Below are 25,112 nucleotides of genomic sequence, written 5' to 3'. Positions count from 1 at the left end.
CACCCTGTATCCGCAGAGACACGCTGACCTGAAGACTGCTGGACGGAGGATAAAATATCCTTGTATGCGGATGACATCCTCCTCTATGTGGCAGCACACTGATCTTCAATAGGTAGAATACTGAATATATTCACTAACTTCGGGAAGTACTCTGGTTAAACCATTAACTGGTCTAAATCCACAATTTATGTACTGCATGGTACAGCCCCAGTATTGCCCAAGGAATGTGAGGCGGAGGTGCTGGCGGAGGACATCCGCTACCTCAGCGTATTTATCACCACAGACCCAGATCTGTTTTATACCTGTAACCTCCAACCCCTACTGATGTGATAGATTGGTGTGCCACTGGAGGTCGCTACCACTCTTCTTGTTAGGACGAGCAGCCCTGTTTAAAATTATGACTTTCCCCCGTTTTCTATACATATTCCAAAACACTCCGTTCCCAGTCCCAACATCATACTTAGGAGACTAGAAGGCCAACAGAGAGCTTTGCGTGCAGCCATGAAGAAACTGGTGCAAGGATGGTTTGATGGAGTAATAGCGCTGCCCGACATACAGAAACACTACTGGGCTGCACAGTTAACGATAATTAATCAGTGGGTACATCGACCACCGAACAAACCCGCATATAGAACGGATAGATTTGTCCTACGGTGGCGAGCATATGCAAAAGTATTATACACTAACCCTAGACACCACCAGCTCATGGGTGCAACAAAATCTGCAGTCCCGATCTAGCGCATGGTCCATAAAAAGAGGGGGTGGCATTATAAAGTAACCCAGGTTACGCCATTGTGGGATACTGAGAAATTGGGTTCCCTATGTAGAGTCCCTGGCTTTGATAACTGGGACCTTATTGGTGTTTTCCAAGTGGGCGGCGAGGGGGCAAGAGGGGGAGGGGTTCCCTTTATCATAACACTGCCATAGGACTATGACTTGGCGAGTACCAAAACATTTCTATATTTACAGATTAGATCTGCACTCCTGACTGCCATCCCAAGAGGAGAGGAACTCCCAGAGTCTTCCCCATTGGAAGGTAGACTCATGACAGATTACATGGACCGATGGGTGACTTCTCTGACATATCAAAAATTGATCAGTAGCTTCCCGGACTCTCTCCTAGCCATTTCGTCAAGATTCATGGTGCTGCAACTTAAGATATTACACAGATTAAATTTCTCCTGTACAATCCTGACCACACTGACCAGAGGGTTGGACTCTAGTTGTAGGAGAAAGTGTGGTGAAGAAGGTACATTTTACCACATTATATGGGACTGCTCATCTATAAAACGTTATTGGGAAGGAATCCCACACTGCTGGAGTGGGGATGGAACCAACGCCTAAGTGGTGCCTGCTAAATGTGTGGGAAGCATCTGATGTAACCAATAGAGAGAGGACCTGGGTGGCACTAGGATTGGTAATAGCCTAGCATAATATCGATACAATGTTGGGAGTGACCGATGCTCCGAGACTGGTTAAAAGATATGGATTGGTTTGTGGTGGCAGAGAAGGTGGTATATGAAAGTAGGGGCTGTCCTAGAAACAAAAGGGATCACATATGCGGCTAATGGAACATTTATCGGGGAAGCCAATGCCCCCTTGGTGGGATCAAACACCTCTACAAGTCAACGAAATATGGAGCACATGGGGAATCGTTTTCTCTTTTCTTTTTGAGACTTGTTTATGGTTGTGATCTCACCCATTGTTTACCATAAATGATAGTGCACCCCCCCATACGTTTCAAGGTAAGTATCCTTTCTTAATGCATACCTGCAAGTTGATAACATTTTTATACAATGATCACAGTTAGTCAGTTCTTTCCATTCAGTCAATGAACAGTCTGGGATGAAATCTTCGTCGAAGTCAGTGCCTAAGATAGTTAGCCAAATTTAGAACAGTGAATGTTTTTGGTGTGCCTGGAAGGATGGGGGTAAAAACAGCTGGTCCTTACCCTCTACCTGGTAATGTAAAGGATTTGAGGCCGTCCTAGTAGTAATGGCATTAGCCTCTAGTGCTCCTCCAAAGTGGGTGTAGGACTTGGCCCTTTTTGGCTAAAGTTCCCTAAACATTTTGCTTTTCTCCTAGACCTCTTTTCTGACGTGTTGCCAACTTAGATGCTTTGGACACTTTGCCACTGCTAAACCGTGCCAAAGTGCAAGTGCTCCCTGTGTAGAGTGTAATGTAGATTGGCTGTCCATTATTGGTATGTTTGCTTTACTAGTAAAGTCCCTAGTAAAGTACACTATGTATGCCAGGGCCAGTAATGCAAATGCTACTCGTGGGCCTGCAGCACTTATTGTACCACCCACTCAAGTAGCCTTGAGAAGGGAACTCAGGCCTGCCATTGCAGGCCTGCGCACAGTTTCCTAAACTGCCATGTTGCTCTAGTAAGAGCATGCACTTACCAGACCCTGCCCTTCCCTTTCCATACACATCAGTCACCCCTATGGTAGGTCTAGAATACCCCCTGGACAGGGTGCAGTGCATGTGAAAAGTGGGACATGTACCAAGGTGTGTAACATGTCCTGGAAATGAAATAATCTCCATTTAGTTTTCACTGCTGAAAGGCCATCTTGGCCATTAGAATAGAAATAAAGGCTGTGTGATGTGTTTACCAAACTATCTTCTCAAAGGCTTAAGATGGAAAGGAGAAGTTTAGTATGCCTGAACTCGCCGTGCAATAACACATCTTTTTTATAAAGATGTTTTTTTGCATTATGTGTTTGGAAGCCATTCTTTCAGAGGTGGCTGGGTTTTTCTGCTTTAAACATTTGTGTATCTCTGCCTGGTTGTGGATTGACTGGCTGGATTTGAAAGCAATAGGATCTGGGGAATATCTTGACCCAGGGGAGGAGGTGAGACTGCACAGGCTGACCTGCATCTGGAGTTTGTAGGGGGAGGAGTAGGCCTAGAGGTGAGGAGTCCTGGGCTGGTGCTATAAAACAACTGTCCCATCTCCTGCTGAGTGATTGAGAATCCAGACCCCCACGAATCAAAGGAAGAAGGTGTCACTGGTAGGGAGGCACTCAGAAGAGCAAGTGTGTCTCAGCGACGCGGAGTGCGTGTGTTGTTTGCAGCCTGAGACCCTCGCTGGAGGTGCCCTGTGATCGGGGGCACCAGAAGATAGTGTGTTATGTGCGTATACCTTCTATCGGCTGAGACCTGCGCAAGTTGTGCCCTGTGATCGTGGGCACCCGAAGATCAAGTGTGTCTCAGCGACGCTGCATGCATGTGCCGTGTGCAGCCTGAGATCCTCGTGAGGAGTTGTCTGGTTATTATGCACCCGGAGTGCAGGTGTTGTGTGCAGCCTGGGATCTTCCCATTGCCTGGAAATTCAAAGAAATTGCATCAGAGGCCCAAGTCGCTAGGAGAGGAGAGTGGGTTTGCGCCTCCCAGGTAATGTGTGTCGACTACTGGGTCATGGGCTCTGAGGGAGACACTCTTGGCCTCTCTCTCTGTCCCGCAGCGCGAGCCTCTGCTTTGGCTCGAATTGAGGCCCGTTTGCCAAGGGAGTGGCAGCACCGGGGCCTGAGTGCAAAGCTGCATTTACTGTGTTCTATCTTACCCGTGTGGAGGGGGGCAACTGTGACCCTTTCCGAACAGAGTACCTGAAAAGGAACCGTACGCATTGCATTACGGGGGCAATACAAATCGCCAGATAGCCGTATTACGATCGGCATTATTCTTATGTTTTGAAGTTCCTGATTCTTGCATAACGAACTGCATTTTACGACATTAGGATTGTTTAGTTTAGCTCAAAATTAATAGGCCAGGGGGAGTATTACCCTGACGCATATGTTGGCTTAGTATTGTGTGGTCGCATTGTATATCTGTTTATAAACATATACTTGTTTTTGTATGAAACTCGTGTGGAGTCTATTTGTGGTGTCATCACTGGATTGCTGTGAGCGTAATTGCAAATACTTTAGACATTGGCCTTGAAGATAAGCCTGGCTCCTCGTGCCAAGCTACCAAGGAGGTGGAGCGGGGGCTATCTCTAGAGGCGACCTGTCTTTTCCCTAACATTGGGGCTGGCGGGTCCCTGTTTGGCCTACGGTGCCTACCTCAGCCAACCAGAGATCCTGGGAATTCTAACAGTGGGCATTTACTCAGTCAAAAATGTCTCGGTTTATAGAAGATACTGCACATTTACCACTTGCAGTACATTTTGCTAAACAGTCTGCTAGAGTGAAGAGCCTACTGTAATAAAATTCTCAATTGAACATTTTTAGATATTGCCGGGCGAAAGCAGCGTATGCGCTGTTCTCGCCATGGAGAGGACCTTTTGGAATCCATTCTCCCTGTGGGCACATGAACGCGTCTCCAGGGACAAAGATGGCTGCTCTCGCCATCTGTCCAAAGCAGACAGCATGTGGGTGTCTGTACGGACTGTGGACAGTCCAACACCATTTTGTTCTAAATAGCATTTTCACCACGCTGCCGCGCTCACTCCGCTCGCCCCTCTCTACCGCAGCACGACTCGCCGTGCGTGCTGCAAATCTATACTTCTGAAAATCACAGTTTAGCTATGCACATGGTTCTCGGTCTCCCTTTAAATTATTCCCAATGGTGCGATTTAAGGTAAGAGCTCCTGTCTGAAACTGACGGTGCTTTTCTAATCCACGCTGCTGCCCTCACTCCCCCCGCACCTATCGTTTCACCATGCTGCTGCGCTCTAGTGAAGAACTTTACAACTCCCATGGACCTCTAGATCAATAGTAACCCTGGTCCCTCTGGATTTTACATGTTTTTCCCCGTGCAACTTACCCCGAAAGTACTTTTGAGTGCCCGTCTTCGAAGCAGATCCAGAAAGCTGCATTGCAGGAAACAAAAGCGACTCTTAAATGAAACAGAAAATTCCATAATGCTTACCTTACGGTTTCAATTTGACTGCTTGCCGAGCTCAATGTTTAATGGTGTTTGTAAAGCTCAGAAGGCAGAATCAATCTCATAGCAAGATTGAACTACTGTAACACCTGGCACAAGCCAGTTTTTTTTTTTAAGTTTTGATTTTTAACTGGATTAGCTGGGACTTTTCATTGAAATGCTTTGAATTAAACAATTGTTTTTCAGGGCCACGTCAAGGATTAGTTACCGGTAATTAATGGCTGAGATAAATTAAGGCGACACAATGCCACAGTCCAACAGTGGGGTTTCACTGTCTTTAATATTACAGAAACAAACCTAGACTGAATGAGTAGTGTGTGTAATTTGCCTCAACATCATAGTGCCTCATGGTTGTTTTTTTGGAATTTTGCGCACAAAGGTTTCCCTGCGTTGCTCTGGAGGACGTAATCACGCTGATGATCGTTTATTTAAAGTAAAACTAGAATACTGAATTCATTTTTTTTCAATTGATTTTAATAAATCACACCAAAAAGTAATTCATTCGGAAGGGCGTGTACAGCACCGCTATCCTGCGTGCCCCATAGCGAGTTTCTGAGGTTTTTTTTATTTTTATACCTCAACACACACAAGAATTACACTTGTGCACTGCACTGCTGGTGCCCTGTCACACTTAGAATGAGACTCTGGGCTCGGCTCTGTGGTGGAGTGCCACTTTTCTGAGAATGGTAGTGCTGGTAGTAGATTTTATGGGCAGGACAAGCCTTCTTACCCAACTTATCTGTAAGTTTCCCTGAGCGTTCCCTGTAATTTGGTCCTTTAAGCCATCTAGGCCGGACATGGGTGACACTCTCGTATGGGGTTACTCCCTGTGCAGTAGGACATGCAGGGAGCGAGTGTACCAGAGTGTGATTGTGGCAACCCGGAATCACTTTGATTTCATGAACCAAAACATCTCCTTTTCTGAGCCTTTATTCTGGGAATCTCTTCTGTAAGTTTCTTAACTCCGTACCACTATTCTGACACATTGGGGCTGGACCAGTTGGGAAGAATATGCAAAATTCAGGAAATGCCACAAATTATTCTCAGCGTTGACCATCTGGAATTCACACATTTCTAGCCCACTTGGCATAAGTACGGAGCTGAAACTGTCAACTGATGTGCTGAGATTTCTCGAAGAGAATCCGGGGTCCCGCATCAGTGGCGCCTAAAATTCTTAGGTGCTCCATGATTGAGCTCGCTGACTGACAATTCCACTGTGGAATACCCAATACCTGGAACCTGGACATTCTGCAGCGTGCCAGGAGGCGTAGGCCTGGGCTGCCATGAGGATAAGAGCAGACAAGCTGAGGAGGTGATGGCAATGCTCTTGTACTAAGGAGACCACAAGGGACGAAATGTGAGGAGATGAGGTGGGAAGAGCAGAATGCGCAACCTGATGCAACACAGGGAAGGACAGTCACTGCAGGTCTTATGTGAGGCCTTGGACACTGTGGCCCCTGTGGTGTGTGCAGAAGCTGACTTTTGGCATTTTGTGATCTCTGGACAACAAAACCGAATGCATGTGACTGCATGGTGCCTGAGGAACTGCCACTGTATCTCAGGGGTCATATCAACAGATACCAAAGCACATAGAAAGAATTGGCAGTACATACATTTCTGTTGTATGACCATCATGGCCCAGGGTGGGTCCTTCATTTGTGTTTGGTCTAAAGGAAGAACCCCAGTCAGGACCTACTAGTTTCTGTTGCCAGAGTGCACTACTTGGCAACAGACGTGAGGCTACCCCACTTGGCTTTTCGAAATCTAGGTATTTCCACCTTCCTAAGAGAGGCAAACCTCAGCTGTCCATTGGGACTACGCCAGTGTAAGGCCCTTCTCAGGTGCAACAGGCCCTGGCGATTGAGGGCAGTGGGAACTACACAGAGGCCTTTGAAGGTCACACGCTCCCTGACTGGCAACCAATGAAGGGACCAAATGCCCTTTCTCACCGAAAGGCGTTTTAAGACGCTTAGGACTACACGAGCAGCTGCATTCTGAATATTCTGAAGTCTATTTAGGGTGGCTTTATTAATATTTAAGTACAGAACATTGGAATATTCAAGACGCAATGTAACAAGTGCAATGACCACTGCAACTATAAGCTTGGCTGGAATAAGAGGAAATGGCATTGGAATATTCAAGACGCGATGTACCAAGCGCAATCACCACTGCAACTATGAGCTCGGCTGGAACAAGAGGAAATTACTTTTTAAAAGTTTTGATGATGAAGAAACAGAAGCTCACAGTCCTCTTGGTCTGAATAGCAAAGAAAAGTGTCAAAAATCACCTCTACATTTTTTGCCTCAGTGACAGGAAGAGGTAGGAGACCACAAAACTCTGGACCCCACAGTTTAGACTATGAGTACAAGCATATAGAGCCCTTTTAACTAAAAGAGATAATGCTTGCTATCAGGAGAAAAACCAGCACTGACATAGCCAATAGGTCTCGCCTTTGGGACCTTATAAGTGTTTAGCCATGCATCAGTTAATGTTGTTGCACCAAGGATATTGTGCTGCATTACTAAATACTTATAAGGTCCCAAAGGCGAGAACTATTGGCTATGCCAGTGCTTGTTAGCATTAGGAGTTGAGTAATGAACCTCCATAACAAATTTATTTTTGAAGAAACTATGTTGCCACCATACCACGATCTTAATTCTTTATCATCATTTTGCACCAAGCCTAATTCTCCAGTGATCTCTCTCTATTCCTTACCTTTTTCTAACCCCCATGTTCTTTTGTTTGCCACATTTATATCAGTAACTTAATAAATCGGTCCATTTTTCTTTTTGTAATATTGTCCTAAAATTTTTTCCCTACAGATGATTTTCAAAGTGGTTTCATTATGATGATATTTCTTCATAACCATTTCTGCAATAATCTAATTCTTTATTTTGTTTGCTGAGGCAGTTCTTAATCATGTCATCAACTAACAAGCCATTACTGTATACTTCACACCTAGAACACTATTGCATAATCCAAAGTGTCTTATTTTTGTCACCCTTCTGGGTCCATGCACATGTTGGAAAGAATCTGGGTTCTCACTTTTGCTAGTAGACTGGTGTTCAGGATTCGGGCCAGAATTGCTGATTGAAAATACTTTAAAGGATATGTGAGGGCTGTTACAAGTGATTGAAGTTGGAAGTGATAGTGGAGGCTTATTGCTTTTGATCACGCTGGTCTTGTTGACCTTACTTGCTAAATTAGGGCATGTGCTTGCCCAATGTAAAGATGTAATATTTTCTTGTCTGACATGATCTGCCTATAAAAATGCGTGCCCCCCCGCCCCCACAGTAACTATTAACTGTGGATTCACACAAGACTGTTCATGCCTACAACTTTGTATTTATTTATTTTTGTTTCTTAATCTCTTGGTCATTGGAGACTGAGGGGTTCATACCTATGTTGAAAATATCAAGTTACTCTTTAACATTTAGTCAACTCTAGGTTGGATGGTGATGATGAATAAAGGTTTTAAGACTGATGTATCAAGATCATCGCCACTCTTTGGTTCATTGGTATTCTTTATGTTTCAGGGCAACTGTTTTTCCCTCTCTTGTAACGAGAATTGTAAAGCTTGGGTTATTTTACTATTGTCTTTAAAGGGATTGCTGAAGCCTCAATCTGCCTACTCCTGCAGTTGGAAACGTTAAAGGTCATATCTATTATGAAAAGGGTAGCAAACCAGAGAATATGCAGTCCATATCCTGTTATGCTTCGAGGCAAGCGCCAGCATTTTGAGGAAAGAAAGTAGACTCTGGAAAAGGCTACTGCAGCAGTCTAAAGCAGTTTCTTTTGTAGGCCACAAAAATTAAAAAATCCAGTTGAAAGAGTGAGAGTTGGTTAGATGTCTGCTAATATTTCACCAACTGTTGAGAGAAATCACGGACTCTGAAAAACAAAGTTATGAAGTCTAAGCGCCATCAATGTATTTGTCAAATCAGGACATCTCTGCCAAGGTGCATTAGAGGATCCATATAGCTAAGGTTTTTATAAGCATGCATATTGTTAAGCGTGAACTAGTATGTCCACATAGTCCTACATAGATTTGCTCCTCAAAGCATGATTATGAATTCACATTTCATTGTTGGAGCCCTTTGGGACCTTTGTCAGCTATAGAAATGCTACCGTACAGTGTAATGGTAAGAGTAAAATGATCCTGTTTTATTTGCAGAAGTTCAAATTGAAGTGCCAATGTACATTAAAAGAAGAATATCTAAGTGTTAGGCAGCACTTGGACATTCACTTGTATTCAGAATGTAGATACTGCCTGATTTCCAATTCAAGTGTTTTGCTGCTATGCTGACTTAAAAATGGAAAGGTCATGGTATTAACCGCTTTACATATGCCTTAACAGAAAGCTTTCACCACTCTGATCTAGATAATATTTCTGTGCTGATAGTAAGTGAATTCTGTATTTGTTCAAGTTGAAGGGGCCAGAGACTGCCAACAAGAACTTGCCACTATGTCCATGTATACAGTGTAACCAACTAAGCGGCTGCAATGCAGTTTGTTGTTACAGACAACTTGGAAAGCTTACAATAATGATGCCTCCTAATTTTAAAGCAAATATTTCTTATGTCCTAGTAAATACAAATCTTTTATAAAAATGTTATTTGAAGTTCTTGATTTTTCCTAATTAGCAAAACTTATATCAAGGTTTTGTTTAATATAGAAGGGTTTGCACACATTTAACCACTGGTGTAATTTACATAAAAACTGCTGAAGAGTCGATCAGCTTCCATTTCTTGAGCTCTCCCTGTGCAACTTTGTTACTAGAGTGCCATGAAATTGGCTATTACTGAATAGCGGGTGCATCATGACCGTTTAGAGTGTTAATTTACAGTCACACATTCCAAATCGTTCAATTGATACAGAGCTGTCTTGATCTTTAACAGTCAGTGCAAATGGTTTACTGGCCAGTCTATTTATGTTGTGCGTCCCTGAAGTAATGTATAGAAAATATGAAGGTTTCCTTTTTCGGCGTTTGATGATGATCATCATAATGGTCTTCCTCACCCATGCCTATACAAACGTACAGACATTTTCCCCATTAGTTATGCTTAATTGTGAATGTGCTATGAATCTCCAAGATATATTTCAGTCTGCAGAAGATATTTCTAAATGTGTCCCATTTGTACAAAACAATATTTTCTCTTAAAAGGTAGAAACTGATAAAGCAACAGTGGGATTTGAAAGTCTGGAAGAATGCTACCTTGCGAAGATTCTGGTCTCAGAAGGGACAAGAGATGTCAACATCGGTGGCGTTATATGCATCACTGTGGAGAAGTGAGTATGTATTGTGTACAGCATCCTGCAGAAAACTAAGATTACTGAATCCTCATTACAATCTATGTTTATGCTGGGTGGTAGCTAATGTGAAGTAGCCTGTTTTCATAAGGTCTATGTATTTTGTTTGTTACACCACTGCAGGTTCTAACAGTGTCCAGTTGTTTTATGTTCCGGTTTGGGACTGCTGTATAATATAGGGAACTTTTTATCACAGTGGAGATCACGGTTTGACAGAATTCTTGCTATGGTGAAGTAGGCCTGGTCGTACTATCAGACTGTCAGGGTGATGATTACATTGTAGTTTCTTGAGAGATAACCGGATATTCAGCGTTTTGCTTGCTTTGTGAGGTGGTAGTTCTGTGTGATGGTAGAAAAAACACTTGTCCATTGCAGCAGTCACTCCTTTGGTGGGTAGCAAAAGTGGATCTTAGGCCCAAAAGTTCTAGTTGCAAAATTTAGTGGATGCCTCGGTGAAGCGGTGTTGGCCCAGATCATATTGGTCAATAAAAAAAGAGGCCGGACAGAAGTGATTGTGAAGACTTGCCACACAAGACAGCAAGTTTGAGGATTGGATGCTGATTGGGTCATCGGCAAGATAGTTTGGATTACCTGGGCTTGAATGAATACATCACCATTTCAGGGAAGATTGGGCCAGGGGGCCTGTAGATGCCTCCGCGTCACAAGAACTGTGACTCTGTTGGGCAGTATTTAGCTTCACTGCTTCTGCAGAGCTTATGATTGTGCTACAGAATGGTTTGCTATAGTATCTTTGTAAAGGAATCTGTTCAGCCCCATTTGTAAACTTGTGCAAGGTATCCTAGATGCCACGGTCCCCACCATTTGGGAGAATGGATGAAACCCTTCTTTCTGGTATAATCGTTGGACTGGCTGAACACTGCACTCCTTCGTGAGATGATTAGTAAGGGGACAGTTGCTCTGTGCAAAAAATAGAAAGGCTTCATTTGCTCATGAATAAACCATTTGTGTAAATTCAGAGACTTACAAAAAGGTGTTGCTTGATTGACGGACATCAAGAGAATCAATTTTCAGGTTTGATAAATCTTCTTGCATCACCATTGTTAATGTTTCTTCAGCTACTGTGCCTAACATCTCTGACTGTGTCTAACATCTCTGTTGCTGCTGTAGCTCTGCCAAGGAATTCCAAAGAGTTTATCTAAGTAGACTTGTGAGTTTACTGTTGCCCTCTGCACACAGCTTTCTCCTGATTTGGTTTGAAGAAACACAAATTTTTTCAAAGATGTATTACAAGGCAGGTTTAGCTGACAACAAATGTTCAAAGCACACAAGGTACAGAAACTTTGAAACACTGCCCTGAAGTATCGTGACCTGGGTGTAAAGCTTCTTTTAAGAACCACACCAAATAGGCTGAATGTTGTCTGGCTATATGTCATAATTCCTGGAGGAATTTGGTAAAATGTAATGTTTATTATACACCCAGTTTTCCTCCTTATTAAACAGCCGAGTTTTGGGTAAAGGTTAGGATCTTCAAACTCCCTTAATACTGCTGTTAAAGAACGACATTGAGGCTAATGATCTTCTTCACTGCATGTAAACAAAAAGCACTGATGCACTTTATGGAAATTCAGCTTTCTCAGTTGAATTGTCAGAGGCTGTTTATAAGTAGCATGTATTGCTTAGTTTCTTTCTAGGTATTAGGAAATGGTTCATTGCACCTAATTCTTATAGTAAGCAAACCGAGGAAATGTATAGAAAATTATAATCTTCCGCTTTGCGAAGTAAAAATGTAAGTTTTTTTCATCTGCTAGTTGTGAACATTGAGTTTTTATTGATGCTGTTCGATACTTTCCATCTATTTAAGGGAGCCATTATATAAGATGTGAATAAGATACTTCTTGTAAGTCACACGCTATTCCATGATCTTAGAAACACACTTGTCATTTGGTCCTTTGTTGCTTTGGAACACCTAACTGAATTACAGTGTCTTGATATTGTAGGGCTATGCATCCTTTATCTGATATCTAAATTTGCTGGTATATGTAAGCAGTAGAAAGTAGTGATATTTTGGTCCTCAGGAGTGACTGTGAGGATTTTGTTTTCCTAGGATACTGTATTCAGGAGATGGCTAATTTCTTTAATCCAAATTTGTGCATCACATTTCCAAAGATCCTTTTTTTAAAAACCTCACGGTATATATATCATTCCCTTTATAGAACTGAATTTATTGGCGCTTTTAAAGATTATACATTGAATTTAGCTGCCGCCGCCCAAGCTGCTGCAGCACCTGCTCCATCTGCACCACCAGCTCCAGCTGCTGGGCCAGCAGCACCTCCACCGCCAGCTCAAGCTCCAGGAAGCTCCTACCCTCCACATCTGAAGGTACGTGGTGTGCAAGTCCAGCTTACACCTTTTTCTGAACAAGTAGCCTCATTGCGTAGTTTTCTTACTCCCTGCTGCTTGTCAGATGAAATTTCTCTGCGTTATATATGTTAGTACTAGCTTTTAGGCCGAGTCTGTAACAGCGCGCATGTGCTGTTCTGGCGAAGACTCATGTAGGGGCTTTCAGAAATTGCTTCTGATGCTCGCATACGGTGTGTGTGTGTGTGTGTGTGTGTGTGTGTGTGTGTGTGTGTGTCTGTCGGTCTGTGTGTCGGTGTGTGTCAGTCTGTGTGTGTGTCGGTCTGTGTGTGTGTCGGTCTGTGTGTGTGTCGGTCTGTGTGTGTGTCGGTCTGTGTGTGTGTCGGTCTGTGTGTGTGTCGGTCTGTGTGTGTGTGTGTGTGTCGGTCTGTGTGTGTGTGTGTGTGTGTCGGTCTGTGTGTGTGTGTCGGTGTGTCGGTCTGTGTGTGTGTGTCGGTGTGTCGGTCTGTGTGTGTGTGTCGGTGTGTGTCGGTCTGTGTGTGTGTGTGTGTGTGTCGGTGTGTGTCGGTGTGTGTCGGTCTGTGTGTGTGTGTGTCGGTGTGTGTGTGTGTGTGTCGGTCGGTGTGTGTCGGTGTGTGTGTGTGTGTGTGTGTGTGTCGGTCTGTGTGTGTCGGTGTGTGTGTGTGTGTGTGTGTCGGTCTGTGTGTGTGTGTCGGTGTGTGTGTGTGTGTGTGTGTCGGTCTGTGTGTGTGTGTCGGTGTGTGTGTGTGTGTGTGTCGGTCTGTGTGTGTGTGTCGGTGTGTGTGTGTGTCTGTGTGTGTCGGTCTGTGTGTGTGTGTCGGTCTGTGTGTGTCGGTCTGTGTGTGTCGGTCTGTGTGTGTCGGTCTGTGTGTGTCGGTGTGTGTCGGTCTGTGTGTGTGTGTCGGTGTGTGTGTGTGTGTGTGTGTCGGTGTGACCGTCTGGACTTGTTCCATAGCGGTCGCTCCCCTGACTCACTGCCTGTCCTAGAGACGCTTTGCTGCTTGCTGACCACATCGCCTGCCCTGATTGAGCTCCTGGCTACCCATACATCGCCTGCAACTCAGAGCGCTTCGACTAAAACATAGCGCCTGGTATCGTTCGCATTTTATTTATTCCTGCTCATTGGCCCTGCATTGCGGTGATTTCATAACAGGCTGAATAGTGTTTTGCTGATCTGTGTGTTACTGTACCTTTGCTCTCACTCCGGCTGTGCCCCTGCTTCGATTACGTTACCGTACTGCCATTTTGTTGTGCTGTTTACTTGTGGCCCGTGTCTCCTCCCCGCTCCCGCCTCCCAGCTGCCCCTCCCACGCTCCGCCCCCTTCCACCCTCCATTTAAGACAGATGAACCTTCATGCAGCGTCCACGCGCAGCGTTCGCGCCGAAGATGCGCCAAAGGTAAGCCCGTCTACGCCCGTCCGCGCCTGGACCGCGCCCAGCGCCAGACCCCCTGTTTCCTGCCGTACCCAGCCCACTAGATTCACATATGATGCCGCTACTCTCCTTGCCCTCAACCCCGGACGCACACCACAATGCTACAATGCCACCCCAGGACGTACCCACAGCCCATTCGCCTGTCACACCTGCAAATTCTCCTGCTTCAGGACCCTCACCAAATCCACTTCCTCCAAACACAGCTCCGACTCTAACCACCTGAAGTGCATCCTGCTGAACACCCGCTCGGTCCACAGACACGCCACTGAACTCTGGGACTTACTCGACACCGCGTCACCGGACATAGCCTTCCTTACAGAAACATGGATGAACACATCATCACCACCCGACATCGCTATAGCCATCCCGGACGCTTACAAGATCATCCGAAAAGACCGCACCAACCAAACAGGAGGAGGCATCGCCATCATCCACAGGAACTCCATCAAAATCACGACCAGCTTTGACGATAATCTTGCAACCGCCGAACACCTCCACTTCCAGGTCCACACCGACCCTAGAACCACACTCAGAGGTACCCTCATCTACAGGCCTCCAGGAACCCGCACTCAATTCAGCGATGACATCACTGACTTCATCAGCCCACATGCCCTCACCTCCGAGAACTACATTCTATTAGGAGAGCTCAACTTCCACCTTTGAAAACAAACACGACTGCAACACCAACTCCCTTCTGGACAACCTGGCCAATCTCGGACTCAAACAACTTGTCGACACCCCCACCCATGTAGCCGGGCACACGCTCGACCCTATCTTCACCTTCAGCAAGCACATTTCCTTCGACCGTACCACAGCTCTCCATTGGACGGACCACAGCTGTGTTCATTTCAGCTACAAAACCACCTTGACCCACAACCACCCACAACCTATTCCTCGGAGAAACTGGAACAAAATCACCTCCGACCAACTCCTCACATCACTCAACCAAAACCCTCCCACCCTTTCATTGGACCCTAGCCAAGCGGCCTCCAAACTCAAGCAATGGATCACCCACAGCGCTGACGCATTAGCACCCCTGAAAAAGCACCAGATCAATTCAGGCAGCAAAAAGGCTCCCTGGTTCAATGATGACCTTAAAAAATCCAAGAAGCTATGCCGCACCCTAGAGAATACATGGAGAAAAAACCCAACCACCGACATGGCAACCCTCAAGGCAGCCACCCGCAAACACCACCAGTTGATTAGATCCACCAAGAAATCAGCATTCAAGGATCGTCTCGACAACAACGCCCATAACAGCAAGGAACTTTTCAACATCGTCAAAGAATTCACCAACCCCGCCGCAGCATCTAACGACATCACTCCCTCCCAAGACCTCTGCGATGCGTTATCCTCCTTCTTCTACAACAAAATTGCTGACATTCACAACAGCTTCGAGAACACTCCCTGCGAACAACCATCCCCACCCCCCTCAGACCCCACACCGCCAACTAACAACCTCAGCGCCTGGAACCTAATCACCACCGAAGACACCATCCGCCTAATGAACTCAATCCACTCTGGCTCGCCAACCGGCCCCTGCCCCCACCACATCTTCAACAAAGCTGACTCCGTCAGCGCACCCCATCTCTGTGATGTCATCAACTGCTCGTTCAACTCTGTCACCTTCCCAGAAAGCTGGAAACACGCCGAACTCAGCGCCCTCTTGAAGAAACCCACAGCGGACCCCTCTGAACTTAAAAACTACGACCCATATCCCTCCTCCCCTTCCCCGCTAAAGTCATTGAGAAAGCCTTCAACAGCCAGCTCGCCGCCTTCCTTGAATCCAACAACTCCCTCGATCCCTCTCAGTCTGGATTTCGAGCCAAACACAGCACCGAAACCGCCCTCATTGCAGCGACTGACGACATCCGAACACTACTGGACAACGGAGAAACAGTGGCCCTCATTCTACTCGACCTCTCCGCCGCTTTCGACACTGTCTGCCACAGCACCCTTATACAACGCCTCAGCAACATCGGCATACAAGTAAAAGCCTTGGACTGGATCATCTCATTCCTCGCTGGGAGAACTCAAAGAGTCCGACTTCCCCCATTCAACTCAGAGGCCACTGAAGTCATCTGCGGAGTACCACAAGGATCTTCACTCAGTCCCACCCTCTTCAACGTTTATATGAGTCCACTCGCCTCCATCGCGTGTCAACACAACCTTAACATCATCTCTTACACCGACGACACCCAGTTAATCCTTTCCCTCACCAAAGACCCTAACACCGCCAAAACTAATCTTCACGAAGGCATGAAAGAGGTAGCCGAATGGATGAAACATAGCCGCCTAAAACTCAACTCAGACAAAACGGAGGTGCTCATCCTAGTATCTTCCCCCTCCGCCTGGGACGACTCTTGGTGGCCTTCCGCTCTGGGTACAGCACCCACACCAACAGACCACGCACGTAACCTGGGCTTCATCCTAGACTCCTCTCTCTCGATGTCCAGACAAGTCAACGCAATCTCATCCTCCTACTTCAACGTACTTCGTATTCTCAAAAAGATCTTCCGCTGGATCCCCCTCGAAACAAGAAAGACTGTCACCCACGCACTGGATTATGGTAACACACTATACGCCGGAATCTCAGCAAAATTACAGAAAAAACTCCAACGCATCCAAAACGCATCAGCGAGCCTCATATTGGACATCCCTCGCCAAGACCACATCACCGGACACCTAAAAGACCTCCACTGGCTTCCCGTCAACAAGAGAATTACATTCCGTCTTCTTACCCACACACACAAGGCCCTCTACAAACTTGGACCTGAATGCCTCAACACTCGACTGTCCTTCTACACACCCACCCGCCCGCCAACTCAGATCGTCCAATCAAGCCCTCGCCGCAATCCCGCGCATCTGAAAATCCACCATGGGTGGCAGATCCTTCTCCTTCCTGGCGGCCAAGACCTGGAACTCACTCGCCACTCACCTCCGCCTTACTCAAAACCACATCTCCTTCAGAAAAGAACTTAAAACCTGGCTATTCGACAAAAATTGAACCCCCCCCCCCCTTCCCCAAGCGCCTTGAGACCCCCTGGGTGAGTAGTGCGCTATATAAATTCATGAACTTACTTTTACTTTTGCCCCAGAATAGTGGCCTTTGCATGCGTTTTTTTTTTTTACAAAGAAAGCGTGCAATTGGCCAAAGGCGGGCGCATTGTTCCGCCTCTGGCCTATTGGTGTAGGTTACCCGCACGCTCGCCATGTGGTTTCAATTATCGTGCCCAGACACAGGCGCGATAATTGAAACCAGATGTTTCGCTGTGGTCCACGCGCGCACCTCTCGCAGGCTTGTTCTTTTTTTGACACATTTCCTCTACCTCATTTAACTGGTTCAGTCTTAATTATTTATGTTCCACACTCTAATGGCTATTATTTATTAATTCACACCATTAAGGTAATTAACTGTGAAATTGCCAACCGCATCACCTGATAAGGCAAAGTGAATACTATTAAATCAATATACTTACAAGTCCGTTTCTCTGACTGTGAATACAACACTTTACCTTTGTGAGAGGTTTTAACAGACCTAGAATTGTAGGATTGTTTGAATGAAACTCATAATAGAAAGAAAATGACAAAAATATACAATTAAATATGAAGCGCGATCTTGTAGAGGGGCATGGCTTACACGGAAAAGATGGCAGCCGCGTTTTAAATAGGATTCGCCCTGGTCACCCCAGCATCCTTAGTTCATCCTGCTCCCCCAGCGCCATCTATCAGAATTATGCTGCTGTTGTGAAGGCCTGCACCACTGTGACCTTGATGAGCCGTTCCTTTGCTACAGCAGAGCGACATGAAGCCGATTTGAGGCACTGAAGCCCCTGGACGTGGCCTCTCGTTGTGTTGTGAGCCAGGGGAGGGAGCGGACAGATGCCGCACAGCCTGCCTTTACCCTGATCGCGATAAGAACTGTCCGCGGCATTGCCCCACAAGGTGAGTGGCCTCTTATCACCATGCTCCACCCCTCCTCCCTCCACCTCTGGTACCAACAGGTGGCCGGATGTCGCACCCCGATGGGACCCTTTCAGAGGACCCCAGCCCGATGCTGCTGACCTGCCTACTCATGTGGTCAACCAACACCTCCTTTAGGCATGCAAGGTTATGCATGCACTCACCTACACACTTGCTGGCTTTGTGGGCACCCGTCCTTCTGCCGTGCAGGGCCCCGGCAGTGAAGCCACCTTGCCACTCTTCCCTCTCTCTCGCTCAAAAGGTGCGGCCGCGTAGCTCCAAGCTGTTGCCGCCCACCTACAGGCTTACCAAGAGGCCACTGCCCCCTCCACCAGAGTGCACCCTGCGGCCCAAATTTTTCAGGGAGGACGGGCCCTATTTGGCGCTTCTGCATTCCCGGGCGGGGGACCTCCAGAGGCCTTCAGGGACACGCTGCAGCACACCACCTTGCAGGACATATGGCCCAGACCCGAAGGTGGCAACACAACACATTGACCACCATATATCTGTACCCATCATAATCATCTGGTCCTGGCACCCAGCAGGCCTGACAGCCTTGTCACCCTATTGTAATTGTGCCACGCCCTGGTACACTGGAGACCTGCAAATTGCCCGTTTTTGTGGGCTCTGACCACATAGAGCCCCCTGCAACACCTGATAGCAGCTTGATATTTGATGTGTACCTGGCTTTGCGGCTGGCATCTGCCCCCCCTTGTTTTTCTATCCCTTTTCACGATCTCTTAGGTCCATTGTATGATAGCTGGCATACTACATATCAATAGCTTGCTCTGCTCCTTCAGTTATCCTTCAATGCCCTCGGACCAGACCTGTGGGGCTGCTCGTGCTGCACACCTCCTGTGATCCGTAAGTGCGAGCGGGCCTTGGAGCCTGTTGGTGCCTCTCCCCTTCTACACAGGGGACACTCCCATTGGAATTTACCTTAGACTGTGCATATTTTGCTTCAAGTTCCGTCGCCACTCACTGAAGCTACAGACTATGCTTCTCATGCTGTGCAAGGGTTTGCAGGTACTTATCTAGAAATGACACATATAGTGATAACAAAACTTCTGGGGAGAATACCCAGGTAGTAAGGATAATAATTTTACAATTAAATGATGAGGATATGGTTCAGCCTGTCAATTACCCACAATGCAAAATTTATATGATGGTTATTCCATTAAAATATTTGCTGACTCATGCTCCCCATTTACTGTCATAAATATTACAGAGTTCAATAAAATGACAGACAAGAACATTGTAAATCTGCTTAATCCTGACATTGCTGCAAGTGGATACAAAAAAGATCCGATTCCTCTGAATGGTATGTTTAAATCTCTCATAGCTTTCAAGGATCGATCCACTGTATGCAAGATGTATGTCTTGTCGAGGAAGGGTCCAATTTGTTTGGTTTGCAACACCAGAAATAACTGGGAATTAAACTGGATCCCAATAACATTGAGCAAATCATGGTTGTGAACCAGTCCATTACGGATGACCAGATGTAGGGGCTTTCAGAAATCGCTCCTGATGCTCGCACACGCTGCGTGTGTGCTTTTACTTTTGCCTCAGGCTATTGGCCTTTGCTTGCATCTTTTTTACAAAGACAGCACGCGATTAGCCAAAGGTGGGCGCATTGCTCCGCCCATGGCCTATTGGTGTCGGTTACCCGCACGGCTGCCATGTGGTTTCAATTATCGTGCTCGGACACGGGTGCGATAATTGAAACCAGATGTCTTGCTGTGTTGCGCGCGCACCTCTCAAGGTTTTTTTTTGGATCCATTTCACAGGGAAGCAACTAAATGAAAGAAGGAAAGAGAGGTTGTGAACCGTTTCTTCAAGTCACGGTTTTCAGTAATTAATTTTGTTTTTCTACTTTCTAAGATGCTTACTCCCTCTGAGAGGAATCCGAGGACAGTTCTTTCAGTGATGATACAGCGTCACAATGGGTACCTCTGATCAACTAGGCGCATTATCTTCAACAGACCGGGATATGGAACATACAGTTCGACTTGACTTCTTGTTTATGAGACTTTATGCTTAACAAGCACCCCGTAACTAAACAGAGCACGCTCGCAATTAGCCGATAGTACTACTGGTATTATTGCCTGAGACCTCAGCATATCAGTGAGTCCTCCACCCCGCCCACTCGCATTCCTTGAGCACCAAAGGTAGAAGAGAATGTCACCTGCACAGGCTGAACACCTCCTGCGTCAGCAGTCTCCCCTCAGACAGCCGCTGCCCCCGCCACCCACACACACTGGATTCACAAGATACCCACTACTTTACTGCAGATCCGCACGTGCTGGCTAAACACCGCCTGTCAAAGTTTGAAGCCCTTTGCATTTCTATCAGAGCACCGTGGTGTAGTAGCTGAGCACATCCTGCAGAAGGGACATTGTGGTTAGCTCATCCTGCAGAAACTGAGCAGAAGCAGAGCACTCTTGCATTATTTCAGACTCCAGCATCAGCTGAGCACCCCGAATATGAACTGAGCCCTCTCACCCCCCCATATATATATCGGCTGAGCACTCCCGTATCCACCAACATTTGCAGATCGCCGCCTGGTTTTATAGAGACCATGGGTTATCAAAGCGCTGCATGTCTTGACTACGCACCCTTTGACATTGCTGAGTGTCCCCTGCATTGCCCGAGACCCCCCTCTTCCCCCATCAACAGAGCCCCTATTTTAGCAGAGACCTCCATGCATTACCTGAGCACGTCCTGCTGAAAGGACGTTGTGTTTTTAAGCACATCCTGACTGAAACAAGCGCTTAGTCTTAGATAACCCGTCACCCGAGCCCCGCTTGCACACTATGAGAGCAGCCTTGACAGATGAAGCCCCCTGCATGGGCTCAGCACCCCATGCATCCTCTGAGCAGCCCATGCTTTGGTTCATTTCTTGTGTGACTCTAGTTCCTTTTAGTTGATGTTCCAAAGGAAAAGTGGCCTGATGTCCTGCACTGACTTTCAGCCATAGACTTTCTATGTGACCTTGTGTACATTGATTTTTTTTTCCTACCTGACAGATGGTAGGAAAAAGTCGCTGGTTGATGGCATCAAGAGTTTCTCCCATCCGGGTCCTTGCTGCCTTTGTCTCACTTTGCTGACTTGGAAAGGCACTGCACGTCTTAATCCTCCAGTGCTGCTGCCCTTGACGGGTCAGCAAGACCTGGCTCTCCTGACGCTGCCATTTCTCAAACTCTTGGAGTATAGGTTCAGTAACAACATCTTGGTTTTCCTGATTCTCTCAAAATAGTGCCTCGTCCACTTCTTACCAAGAAAGTCTCACTTTTTCATTTGGATGAGTTTACTGGAGAAGCAGCCTGGAAACTGGGTTAAGTATACGCATTTCTGTCCAAAATATAACATTTAGTTGAATTGTTCTTAGTTTGAGTGTCCGACAAAAGGATTTGCCGACCAGAAAAGTAGCATGCAACCTTGTGTCAGCATAGCAGGAAGTATAACGTACTAAAAATCTACATTAATGATTGAGATTTTAAATACAACTTGAAACTAGATCTCTGTACCAGAGCCGTTGCTAATTATTTTACCTTAATATACAAAATCCAAAATGTTGTTAGTCTCAAAAGGAGATAGGAGATAGCATGTTTTTCCACTTTTTTTCACTAAAAGGTTTCTAATGGTAGCCAAAGATATGTGCTTGTTGTCCTCAAACTGTGCAGCCAACAAACAGAACGACCTAGAGGGTAATCAAGGGGTATTATAGAAAGCTACAAAACATGTCAAATATGTGGACCACTTTGGCCGCAGAAACACAAATGTCAATCCCATGCTTTAATAACGGTTGTGGTGCCATGAGCAGAGTTCTTAGAACCACGCAGATTTTGAAAAGGATCACGTTTTCCTTGAGACCAAAGGCAAAAAATAATGTAGCCACACAATTGGGTAAATAATGAGTGTTAAAAAATGTTTGAGTAAACCCCACTTGATTTCTGATATAAAAGAACACGTACACAAAATAAAGTACCTTAAACAGTGCTCATTATGCAGTCACAGGTTATCAGCCTGCTCCTCTTCTACTTGATTGTTATCAAGCAAAATTGGACGTGCTGTCCAAGTACAGGACCACAGGGACAGGAACTGCAATTTCTACTCAAATGGATTACATACAGGAAGAAGAAAAGGAAAAACATTTGAAGAGAGACATGGTAGCGCATGATGGCAAAGTAGAATGGGCATGGTGGGTGTAGAAGAAAGGAACAGAGCAGGGTAGGGAGAAGGAAGCACTGTAAATTCATATTTACTGGAGGAAGGGTAAGTGCTGCGCTGATTTGCAAATAACTCAATACATCGGCTTTGACAGCAGCATGGAAGAGCAGGGAAAGGAAACAGGAGTCTGAGGCAGGAGTAGGACTGAAGAAGTAACTGGAGTGCGACACATACACGTCAAAGAAAAGTGCAGATCATCACAGGAAGGAGTGCATGTACGCACAGGTCTTGCAGGATCATTTTTGCTCAAAATTACGAGGTGATAACTTGGGAAAGAAGACTTAAAATTGGGTGTGTTGATGAATAAAAAAGAAAAACTAGCAATTGAGGTCACCCCCATAATGGGAACTTTGAGGAGCAATGCTGACTCTGGAACAAGAAAGCAGAACGCCCATGGTCGAAAGGAACTGCTGCAAGGTAGCTTGATGATGCAGTATTGTTAACATACAAATGCTGTAAGCAAGATTTTAGAATATAGACATATGGTCTCAGAATTGTGGAAGCATGCTAGTGAGGGTGCAAAATCTCTGCTTTCTGGTGGTGCAGAGGGGATGCTCTGTCAAAACCAAAGCATGTACGTAACTTTGGAATTGTTGCAGAGTTCTCTTAGAGCTCTATGAATGCCAACTGCATAAGCTCTCTGAACATCCGGTGCCTGTAGTCATTCACCATTAGTAAAGCAAGGTTGCAATGCCATGCTTTAAACATGTGGGGCTGCGTTGCTAATTTTTCGCTTTCCAGCACCCTCAATCTGGCTTCCACTCCAAATTTGATCTTCATTCCAGGAGACCGCACCAGCAGGGGGAAGTGCCAATGTTCACTTTTGAACCGTTTTCCCAGATTTATTTTTGTTTTTCCTCTACCCACCTTCACCCACACCTTATAGTTATAATTTTGTTTTTATTTGTTTTTCTCTTACAATGTCTTTCTCCTACTCATGTCCATTTTCGTCCTCCCACCACCACTTGACTCTATCCTGTAATTTACCCTTAAATTATGATTTACCATTGGTGCCTATAACCTGTTGCAGAGCCACTTAGCTTGAGAAGCTGATGTTTGCTGTGCTGTTGCTGATCTGCATCATGGCATGCGCAGTCTTGCTGCTACGCAATTAGTAGAAAACAATCCTACTCTTGTTTTATGTGATTATTCGGTACATCTATAGTAAAATTGAGGCACCATAATCCCAGATTCATCAGTATAGATTGTGCAATACTGACACCGGCTGAGGGAGCCAGACATATGTGGAGCTGGCCATGAGCGCACGTTGGAAAACAGGGCACAATTGGTAGTAGAATCTGTCCCATTTTGACGTTTTATGTTTGTCTGATCTTTAATTCATGTTTGACAGGCAACATATTTTCTCTCGCCTCAGTGCTTACCTGGCTTCTTGACATTCAGATCCTCATTAGAAGCTGGACGGTACTGGCATGGAGCAAACTCTGCCCCCCTAATTATTGGTAGCTTGAGGTAACACCCTGCAAGTACAACAAATTAAACGCTATGCAGTGTGAATAACCGTACAGACGCGGTTTTACCCTGTGCAAAAGGACACAGAAATCCATGTTCCTTAGGGTTTTACACTCATTTACCACCAAATCTGAGCAGTGGGTAAATGTGAGCCCGGTGGCTGGGCAAGGGTGGGGAGGGAGGTTTACAGGGTAAGGGGGAGAAAAAGGCGATCTGGTGGAAGGGAGCATGTAGCTTTCCGTCTTGGCAAAATAAAATTTTTTAGGAACGGCAGCCAAAACCTCAAGTGATTTTTATCTGCTGTGTTTTTAGCCCAGTAAAATAGTCTTTGGAATGTGTCTGTTATTTGCTCAAATTCCAACTTTGCTTTATGTCTTGAGCAGACTGTTTTTTAGGATTTGCTGGCTATTTACATTGTTGCTTGTTTAAAAGGTTTCTGTGCCATTTTTTATTAGACTTGGAAAACTTAGAAGAATAATGTACATAATGTGCACATATAGACTAAAGGGGCTCCACACCTTTCTATTTTTTTGACTTGCTCAGGCAAATCAATTCTCAGCGTTAAAAAAATATATCGTAAACGTATTACTTGAGTTTTTGATGAAATATATATACCCTTTTAGAAAGACAAACAGTGACATCCTCTTCCAACGGGTCTTAAATTTGGCACTGTGCTGTTTAAACAGAATTAATTTTGTTCTTTTTTCAAGTTTGGTGAAGTTTAAGTTCACATTTGGCACCACATTGTTATAATTTTGTATTTACTTATTTTTCTTTTACATTGTCTTTCTCCTACTCATGTCCATTTTCCTACTTCCACCACCACTTGACTCAATCCTGTCACCCTTCAATTATGCTTTTGGAGCTTCCATATTCTACTTTATTCCTCTCTAACTGCCATTTAGGAGGCACCAATACTTATTTTATATTAATTACTCGTTAGCCCTACCTGTGTCATCGCCTTACTGTTACTATGGCACCTAGGTTAAAGTAGTTCGCATTTTTCTTTGGGCTCGGGGGGAGGGGGTAATGCTATTTACTTTTATACTTTTATGAGGCTGTTAAAATGTATTGTGGTTATTGTTTATTTAATTTAAAATGCCACACAGTGAACATACGGTCTTATAACATCTTTCACTTTTTAATATTGAATTCAATCAATCAATCAGGACACTTGTAAAGCGCTCTACATACCCTTGAGGGTCTCAAGACGCTATGGGGGAGGGAGCTGCTACTGATCTAAGAGCAAGGTCTTGGGTAGTCTTCTGAAGGCCAGTAGGTCTTGGGTCTGCCGGAGGTTGGTGCGGAGGATGTTCCAGGTCTTGGCGGCGAGGGGGGAGAAGGATCTGCCTCCGGCTGTGGTTCTTTGGATGCGGGGGACCGCAGTGAGGGCGAGGTCTGCAGAGTGGAGCTTGCGGGTGGGGGGGGTGTAGAAGCTGAGTCGTCGGTTGAGGTATGCTGGGCCGGCGTCGTGGAGG

The 25,112-nt window shown here is 45.6% G+C and overlaps 1 protein-coding gene across 1 annotated transcript in view; it reads left to right on the top strand.

Annotated features, from left to right (window-relative positions):
• The window catches only part of DLAT (dihydrolipoamide S-acetyltransferase), a 199,589-nt gene that overhangs the window by 28,285 nt on the left and 146,192 nt on the right, over nt 1-25,112 (top strand). Inside the window, exons 3-4 of the mRNA XM_086957184.1 lie at nt 10,052-10,176; nt 12,372-12,537. Coding sequence (XP_086813310.1) covers nt 10,052-10,176; nt 12,372-12,537 — 291 coding nt within the window. The remainder of the gene's footprint in view (nt 1-10,051; nt 10,177-12,371; nt 12,538-25,112) is intronic.

Source organism: Lissotriton vulgaris, chromosome 2_1 (genome assembly GCF_964263255.1).
Source record: "Lissotriton vulgaris chromosome 2_1, aLisVul1.2, whole genome shotgun sequence".
Lineage (NCBI taxonomy): Eukaryota > Metazoa > Chordata > Amphibia > Caudata > Salamandridae > Lissotriton > Lissotriton vulgaris.
Note: the sequence above shows the minus strand (reverse complement) of the source record. Positions and strands in the feature narration are given on the sequence as shown.